Source organism: Kogia breviceps, chromosome 15 (genome assembly GCF_026419965.1).
Source record: "Kogia breviceps isolate mKogBre1 chromosome 15, mKogBre1 haplotype 1, whole genome shotgun sequence".
Taxonomy (NCBI): Eukaryota; Metazoa; Chordata; class Mammalia; order Artiodactyla; family Physeteridae; genus Kogia; species Kogia breviceps.
The window spans coordinates 75,830,724-75,840,024 of NC_081324.1; the positions used below are offsets into that span (position 1 = coordinate 75,830,724).

At 52.3% G+C, this 9,301-nt stretch overlaps 1 protein-coding gene across 2 annotated transcripts in view; it reads right to left on the minus strand.

Annotated features, from left to right (window-relative positions):
* RBM19 (RNA binding motif protein 19) overlaps positions 1 to 6,469 on the minus strand; it is a 124,755-nt gene extending 118,286 nt beyond the window's left edge. For both annotated transcript variants that reach the window (XM_067014262.1, XM_067014261.1), the window contains exons 1-6: positions 6,283 to 6,469; positions 3,625 to 3,807; positions 3,122 to 3,247; positions 2,901 to 2,939; positions 2,427 to 2,619; positions 1,084 to 1,292 (exon numbers count right to left, since the gene is read on the minus strand). In XM_067014262.1, coding sequence (XP_066870363.1) covers positions 1,084 to 1,292; positions 2,427 to 2,619; positions 2,901 to 2,939; positions 3,122 to 3,247; positions 3,625 to 3,807; positions 6,283 to 6,318 — 786 coding nt within the window. In that variant the 5' untranslated portion in view covers positions 6,319 to 6,469. The remainder of the gene's footprint in view (positions 1 to 1,083; positions 1,293 to 2,426; positions 2,620 to 2,900; positions 2,940 to 3,121; positions 3,248 to 3,624; positions 3,808 to 6,282) is intronic.
* Positions 6,470 to 9,301: the final 2,832 nt, after the last annotated feature.

Consider the following 9,301-nt stretch of genomic DNA (forward strand, 5'->3'; position numbering starts at 1 on the left):
TTTAGGGTTTACGTCTCTCCCAAGTAGAGGAGCAGCAATCACTTCTAGCTTCGCTGCAGAAACAGTCATGTGCTTTTATGGGGTGCTGCCCTGTATAAGTTCTGGGGTACCTCCCTGAAATCTGGGACTTCTGAGTTCCAGGGCACACGCAGGTGCAGGGGTTTTGGAAACTGGACACAGAGACCAGTGCTCTGCTGAGCAGCACCTTAGATGAAGATCAGAGGCCCGAAGAGAAGCACCTCACCCCGTCCCATGGCTACTGCACATCAGGGCTGGGATTTGAACCCACGGCTGCCTGACTTAGCCACACTCGACTACCTCTTTCGAATCTCTAGGAGAAAAGGACAGGAGGTGGCAATTAGAAGGGAAAGAGAATGAATGGAGGGAGAGGGGGAAGGAGAAAGAGGAGGGAGATGAAGGAAGACCCAAAGGATGTGTGAAGCTGCCCTAAGCAGAGAGGACCCCCAGGTGGAAGATGGGGCGGCCATCCCCAGAGGAAACACCCACGTTTATGATCTAGACTCCAGAGCCCAGCAGACCTGCGTCTGGGTGCTGACCCCACCACTTCCCAGCCGAAACCCTGAGCAAATCACTTCCTTTCTCTGGGCCTCAGTTTCCTCACCTGTAAAAGGGGACAAGAATCCCCATCCCCCAGGATTCCCGTGAGATTCAATAATAAATGACACGCCAGGTACTGAACCTCACATGTAGTAAGTGCTCAATAAATTTCATCCATTATTGTTGATTATGGGCTCATACCTGTCTACCTTGCTAGTGACTACAAAGTACAATATGCTTGGGATACCTTTTCAGCTCATTTACGCCCCCCTCACCCCCAGGTCAGGAGGGGCAGGCAGCCTCTGCGTTAGCGACAGGAAATAAATTCAGAGAGGGAACATGCTTGCCCAGGGTCACACAGCAAGCAAGCAGCAGTACCGAGACCTGAAGGCAGGTCTCTGGGCCACCGAGCTGTCTTTCCCCGACGTTACAGGCCCCGACAAAGGGGCTGCAGGGAACGTGGGCGAGGGCCAAGCAGACCTCCTCCCTCCCCAGGCCCCCAAGCTCACCCGGACGCACACGCACCTCGGCTCGGGCCGCCTCCCTGTCCTGCTGGGCGGGGGTGGTGCAGGAACCCTCTCCCTCGGCCTCGCTCCCCTCCTCGCAGCTCACGGCTTCATCTTCACTCTCCTCTGAGGATGGCGACTCGGCCTCCACCACCTTGGATTTCAGGTAATCCATGTCCGACAGCTCCTTCCGTACGGCTGCCTTGGGTTCGAGGCCGCTGTCCTCCTCTGGAAAAACGGAGAGGTTGGGAGCCGGTGACGGTTGTGAGCAAACGAGAGGGCTGGAGGGCAGACAGCATGGGGGTGTGACAGGTGGGTGGCACGTAAGGTGCCAAGCCTGAGGTGACCAGGGACCCCGTGGCAAGCAGCCAGTCCCCAGTAGGTCTTCGGGGTTCCCTCACCAGCCTCGCCAACTGCGAGGCTGCGTGACTTTTTTGAGCCTACAGAGAGGACCCTCACTCCTTGAGCAAAACACACCAGGGGCCCCCAGATGCTCCCAGGGTGAAACCCAAACTCGTCATCGGGCCCGGTGAGCTCACTGGCTTCTCGGCCGGCTCCCACTGCTGCAGCCGCCCTGAGCCGTGCGCACCCCCGCCCGAGTTCCCGTTTTTCCTTCCCTCTGAGCCTCTGCCATGCTGTTCCCCCCGCCTGGAACCCCTTCTCTCCCCACGTCCCTTCTGAGTCGCGCCAACTCCCAGTGAGTCCTTCGGATCCCAGCGTTGCACAGAGACTTTACCAGCCATAAAACTCACGTTAAATTCATTCCCTCACCTTTTAACCAAAGTCGATTCCCACCCCACGACCACGGCACTCAGCACCCTGAGCTACAATCGCTCACAGGTCCGTACGCGCCCCCCGTGTGACGCCGTGACCCCCCCTGAGGACAGAGATTCACCCCCTCACCTCCTCTGCTCAAGGGCCACCTCCTCAGAGGCCTTCCCCGGGGACTCTCCTGTCCCCCTTCCCTACTTTCCTCCCTTTCCTGCTTTCTCCCTGCAGCGCTCACGCTCATATCATATACTAAATAGGAGACCAGTGTCCTTATTGTTTCTCTCCCCAGCCAGGGCGACACCTCCACGGGGGCAGGATTCCCTGTCTTTTGCTCACTCCTACATCCCCAATGCCCGAAGCAGTGCCTGGCATACAGTTGGTGCTCAATCAATATCTGAGTGAGTCATCAACTGACTGAATAAGGAAGCAGGATCGGTCAAAGCCGACGTACCCGCAGGCGGGATAATCACTGCTCCACGGGGCAGCGTCTGACTCGCTGTCTCCTGGGCCCGGCCAGGAGGGGCCCCAGGTCGCGTGCACACAGGCCCGGGCGCTGCAGGGCACGCACTCGGGCAGGGGGCACACCCTTACCTTCTGGGGCCTCCCCGGCTCCCTCTTCCTCGCTCTCCTGCCCTGAGTCGGAGTCGAAGTTCAGGTAGTCGTTGGCCAAGCGGTTCTTCCCTTTCGAGGGTTCAATGTCCAGGGCATCATTCGCCCAGGTGGCCACCTGCGTCCGCTTCTGGTGAACCGACAGGAACTCCTGGAACTCGTTATCTTCCCTCAGCTGCAGGTGCCGGGCGGCAGGGAAGCAGGAGGGAGGGGGAACAGGCAGAGAAGGCTCAGGCAGGGATCACCCTTGCCAACTCTTCGGAGGGTAAGTACGTCTTCCGAAGCCATTTCCCCCAGTCTCTGGAGGACCCCTGGGGCCAGCTGGGTCAGTCCCAGCGAGGGCGGCGTGGACTCTTCATCAGACAGGAAGACGAAGGAGCCACAGCCATGGCAAGGCGCTGCCTGCCGGGCCCGCCCTCGCTGCCCACCCTCCACTTGTCACCAGGACAGACTCACCTTCTCCAGTTCACCTGCTACCTTCTTCTTCTTGTCATCCTAAAAACAGAAGGCACAGGTGGTGAGGGTCACGATGAAAGGAGATGGAAACGCACTGCCCTGGGAGGGCTGCTTTCGGGAACCATCCGAGAGGGATTCTCAGGTCCCTCCCCCTCCCCTGCCTTCCCGGGGTGACCACCCTGCCGACACCCGGACGCGGCCAGGAGTGACCATCCATGCACCTTCTTAGCTCCTGGGGAGATGGAGTCTTTGTCTTTCGGGGGTGGCTTGGACTGGCTTGTTTTCTGGGCATGCTTGCTCCAGGCTCGGGGCTTTGTCGGGTCCCCAAACGACTTGCAGAACTCCACCTGCGAGGGACAGAGAGGGGGACGGTGACAGCTGCCACCACGCCCGGCACAGGCAATTGGGCCACTGACTGGGCAAGTGGATGAATAACGGAGACCAGCGCTTCTCCTCCTGGGACCGCAGCATCACCATCGCCTGTAAGCCTGGGGGACGTGCAAGTTCTTGGATCCCCTCCCCCAGCACACAGAATCAGAAACTCTGGGGAAACTGTTTCCGCAAACGCTGCGGGGGATTCACAAGCCTGGGAGCTTGAGAACGGTGAGGAAGACCCAAGATGTCACGGTCTGGAAGGGGACAGGCTTTGGGCTTGAGCGTGGGGAGAAAGAGCCAGTGGGTCACCGTTCACAGGCAGGAGAGGGCGAGAGTCACACCCACTCACCGTGATCCGGGACATATCGATAAAACTCTTGTTGAAATGGTTCAGCGCTGTTTGGGCCTCTTCCTCGGACTTGAAGCCGATGAAGCCGAACTTGCGGAACTTGCCGTCTTTGGTGAACTTGAGGCTGCAGTCCGTCAGTGTGCCGAAGGCGGTGAAGAGCTGCCGGAAACGCTCCTCCTTCATCTAGGATGGAAGGGGGACGATGACGGGGGGAGCCGGGGAGCCCTCGGAGCCAAGGGGACAGAAAGGGCTGGGAACCTGAGGCCACGGGATTCCCCGGAGGTGACCTTAGAAGGGGCGGAGGCAGAGCATGCTTTGCAGCTGGACCCAGTTCCAGCTCCGGCTCCAACACTTACTCCCTGTGTGGCCTTGAGCAAGGCCCTTCCCCACACTTCATTGATGAGGAAATCAAGACTCAGAATGACTGCACTGAAATCTTCCTATCCTGTGGGCTGCTAGGAGGCTAAGGAGACCTATCGTACAAGCAGTCCAGCATCGTGGCTGCTGCATAGCAGACACCTAATAAATGCCTGTCACAGTGATGTGTGGACTAAGGAAATGGTAAACTACACAGTGCCTGCTAATTGGGGTAGAAAGGAGTATCCATCTTTACAGCTTGCTTTTAGGACTCCTCATAAGCATGGTTCTTTGTCCCTATACTGAGCTCTCACTTTCATTTCTTGGCTTATTTACCCAATGACTATCTGCTGTCTCCCACTATGAAAAATAAGAAACCTACATCACCTATTCCTCCCTTCCAGTCTCTGTTATTTATTGGTTTTTTAAAACTTTTTATTTTATACTGGAGTATGGCCGATTAACAATGTTGTGATAGTCTCAGGTGCACAGCAAAGCGACTCAGCCATACATACGCATGCATCCATTCTCCCCCAAACTCCCCTCCCATCCAGGCTGCCACATAACACTAAGTAGAGTTCCCGGGGCTATATGGTAGGTCCTTGCTGGTCACCTGTTTTAAATATAGCAGTGTGCACATGTCAACCCTAAACTCCCTAACTATCCCTTCCCTCCACCCTGTTATTTATTGTTCTTAATTCTTCCATCATTTATCCTAAATAGTAAATTGTAAAAATATCTATTATTGATCCATCCATCAGCTTTAGATAGCGTCTCTTGATGCCTCACTCTGATGCAGGAGGATTTTAGCATGGCTACCCTTCCTTCCCCTCTCAACTACCATCTCATTTTGCTTCTCAGTATGGCTGTGTCTCTTACCATTGCATGTCTTGTTTGATGAATGAAAGCGTTAGTAACAGTAGTAACAGTAGCTAACGCTTTGAGAGCTTACTATGTAATTACGTTAAGGGTTCTGAGATGAGGAACTTGTCAAGAGAAGCAAGCTGTAAAGATGGTTACTCCTGGAGAGACATGGAGGATAGGATGGAACAAAAGACTGTGCTTCTCGTTTTATACTGAATTTTAAAAATCATATGATAGATGCCCCCCCCCATCTGCCAGGGTGGGAATAAAGGTAAAGTTAAAAAACCACAACAATGAAACAGAAATGGTTTGATGTTCTCACTCTTTCTAAGGAGTACACAAGATCTCTCATGCCATCCAAACGGCACATTTTGTATTTTGGGAATGAGTATATCAACCATACCAGTCGTGCAGGAGCCTCTCTATCCAAGAAAAGTCATAGTGAAATAGGTACGGATGGTCCACTTTTTTTCTTTTTTTAAAAACATCTTTATTGGAGTATAATTGCTTTACAATGGTGTGTTAGTTTCCGCTTTACAACAAAGTGAATCAGTTATACATATACATATGTTTCCATATCTCTTCCCTCTTGCGTCTCCCTCCCTCCCACCCTCTCCATCCCATCCCTCTAGGTGGTCACAAAGCACCGAGCTGATCTCCCTGTGTCGTGCGGCTGCTTCCCACTAGCTATCCACCCTACGTTTGGTAGTGTATATATGTCCATGCCACTCTCTCACTTCGTCACACCTTACCCTTCCCCCTCCCCATATCCTCAAGGCCATGCTCTAGTAGGTCTGTGTTTTGCGCTAACCGTCTGACACCACACATTCAACTATGTCTTCACTCATTTACTCAGCATGTATTTACTGGATACCTACCACGTGCCACGTTCTCTAGGCGGAGACAAGTATGACTGGGGCACCCCTCCCCACTTACTGGATAAGTTGTTTAAAGCCCTGCACACTCACTCAGTTTTCTTAGACTATTTATTCCTACCTTCCCTAAAGGCGGGAGAGGGAACTGGAACGCAGGTCCTCAGTCTATTGCTCCCCACTTTCCTCCCAGACAGTGTCCCGAGTAGGAGAGGGATACAGGCGCAGTGTCTGACCCAGTCACGAGTCAACCCAAAAAAGCGACTGACAAGAGGGCTGTGGGAGCAAGGCATTCGACACAGCGTGGGGGCTGGCATGTCCCGGGGAAGGAGATATCTGGCCGGGATCACGTACCATGGGGCCGGCTGTGAAACCCTGAGCAGGCACTGTCCCTCTCTCCCAAATGTCAACTGGGAAACTGCCGAGAAGCCGAATCTGCTCTGAATCCTCCGGGAATCCTTCCCGAGACCGAAAGCCCCTCTGTTCTCCCCAGGCACCTCCCTCCCAACCTCCAGCTCCTAACTGGTCCCAATTTCAGATTCTCAAGTCCAGGCTCTGCACTTACCCCATGTGGGAGGTTCTTCACGATAAGTCTCGACATGGCGCACGGTCCCACTGTTTTGACTCCAGCACGAATGGCCTGCAACTACCACCACCAAATTTCACGCTACCGCTCTGGGCGCCGCCATCTTCCGCAAGCCAGAACCAAGTCACGTGCTCCAGGCGTAGCCCGCCCCTCCGGAAGTAGGCGTGGCCAAAGAGAGCAACTCAAGGAAGTTACACCCTCCAAGGGGTGGGCCTGAGCGCTTGCGTTCTGCGCAGGCGCAGGCTGTTTGGCGGAGCCTGGAGAGACCAACGTAGTGCTCAGGCCGCCAGGGGGCGCTGGTCCCTAACATTGGCGGGGGATTGCCCTTAGGCAGAACAGCGTTTTAGCTCTGCTGAGGCTCGGAAATCGTTTTAGCCACTTACTGTATTTAAACAGGATCCTGGCCCAAGATAGTTAAGATGCAATCAAAGGAATAATTTCAACGAGCCTAGGCTCTTACATCTTCCCATACTAAAAGTGCTAAAATCATTAACTCGAGATGTCTGTTTTTGTGATTAGCAGTAATCTTTTGATATTCAACCACATTTTTTCCCCCCAGCAGAAAAAGTCATATATCCTGTCATCTCCCTTACCTCTTTGGAACAGTCCCTCAGAGCTATCTGAGAAGCTGTATCCTCCTGGGCTTAAGTCCTCAGTAAGTCTGCCGAATAAAACACAATTCTCAATTTTTAGACTGTGCATTTTTTTTTCAGTCGACATAGGATTATGGGGTGTATTGGTTCCCTACCACATACTACAAGTTTCCAGAGACTTAGTGGCTTAAAACAACAGAAATGTATTCTTTCACAGTTCTGGAGGCCAGAAATCCAAAATCAAAGTGTCAGCAAGGCTGAGCTGCCCCCGGAGTCTCTGAGGGAGGACCCTTCCTCCTAGCTTCTGGTGGCTCCAGGGGAACCTTGGCTTTGTGGCTGCATCACACCAATCTCTGCCTCCGTCTTCATGAGGTCTTCTCTCCTACGGTGTCTGAATCAATCTATCTCCCTCTCTGTTCTCTCATTAGGACACCTGCTATTGGGTGTAGGGCCCATCTTAAATCCAGGATGGTCTCATCTCAAGATCCTTAACTTGATGTCTCTAAAGACCCTTTTCCAAGTAAGGTCATGTTCACAGGTTCCAGGGGAAGGATGTGGGCGTGTCTCTTCAACCTATTACTTGAGGATTTACTTGCTTGGTAGTAGGTTACTCTGAAGGTCAGACTTCGCCCTGTCCACATCTTACGTAGACTGTCTATTCAAAGAAAACACACACACCCATGTAAAAATGTACCCTCAAGCCTAGAGTAGGTGACAAGGGGTCACTGTGTTTCCAAGCCATTCGTTTATTCAACAGCTATTTATTGACATGTATGAAAGTGCTCTTTAATTAAATGACAATTAGGGGGTTGTTTTCTGCACGCCGCAGCCTTGGTCAGAACAGGTCGGAGCAAGCTTTACGAGGCAGCGCTGAGATCTTAGCCTTTTATGAGAGGGCAAATGTGGGTTGCCCAGCCAGGCCTGGTTTCACAGACTTTTCTTTTATTATTTTCAGGAACTGCCTTTATTAAAATGTGCAACTAAACGTAGCCTTCCCTAAAGAAATTCACAAATCAGAAGGCCTCTCAAAGGTATTAAAAGAAAATGGAATGCTCTCGGCTAATCGCACGACCCAGCTCTGGACCAAAAAAATATGGTCCCCACATGTCGGGGAAAGGAAGAACGGTTCCTGGGCTGTATATCCCTGGGCTTTTAATAAACAGCTAGGTTGTAACATTATTATTAGCCTTCCTGCTTTCCTGCCTTCCTGTTTTGTCTCCGGCCTCCTTTTCTCTCCCACCAAATATTATCCAGGGGCACCTGGCCCCCACCAGGCTGGGCTCTCTGATTACACATGGGGATTAAAAAAAAAAAGCTGGTAAATCTAAAATCTAAACTAGCTCCAATCAATCCCGGCTGCCTTCACAAATGTACTCAGGCAATGAGAAGTCTGTCTAGGCTCTGCAGTAATTAATGTCCCACCAGGGAAAGGCCAGCCGTGGGGAGAGATCTTGGAAGGGTTGGAGGATGGAGAGAGGAGAGAAAGTTGGACCCTTGATTTCCTCCACATGAGGCGTCTAATTATGAAAAAATGTCAGACAAACTCCAATAGGGTGGGAGGGGAGACATCCTACAAAAATCCCTGACTGGAACTCTTCAAAATTGTGGAGGTCATCCAAAACCAGAGACGTCTGGGAAATTGTCACAACCAGGAACAGCCTCGGGACGCAGGATGACCCAATGGAATGTGGGATCCCAGATGAGATTCTGGAAAAGAAAAAGGACATCAGGCGAAAACGGAGGAAATCCAAACAAAGCACGGACTTCCGTTAGTAATAACATATCAATATGGGTTCGTTCCTTGTGACAAACGTACCACAGTTCACAGTAGGAGAAACTGGCTGCAGGGTGTGTGGGAACTTGAGTATCCTCACAACTTTTCTGTACATTGAAAGCAATTCAAAAATAAAGAGTTGGGCTTCCCTGGTGGCGCAGTGGTTGAGAATCCGCCTGCCGTTGCAGGAGACACGGGTTCGTGCCCCGGTCCGGGAAGATCCCACATGCCGCGGAGCGACTGGGCCCGTGAGCCTTGGCCGCTGAGCCTGCGCGTCCGGAGCCTGTGCTCCGCAACGGGAGAGGCCACAACAGTGAGAGGCCCGCATACCGCAAAAAAAAAAAAAAAAAAAAAAAGAGTTTATTGACTATCTCTTTAAAAAGACATTTTGAAGATTAAAAGAAAAGGATGAAGGAGGTCACTATTTATAGAGGTGGAATAATTGCCAAGGCGTATTATAAAAGGGAAAGAGCACGGTGCACAAGGATATTCCCTTTGGTGTAGAAAAGAAAGGCGCGGGGGTCTCTCTGCACGCCTGCTTCTGTACGCTGGGCAGCAAACCGTGTCCTGGGCCGGATGTGGCCTGTTGCCGTTTTTGTCATGGCCTCACAGCTAAGAAGGGTTTGCACAT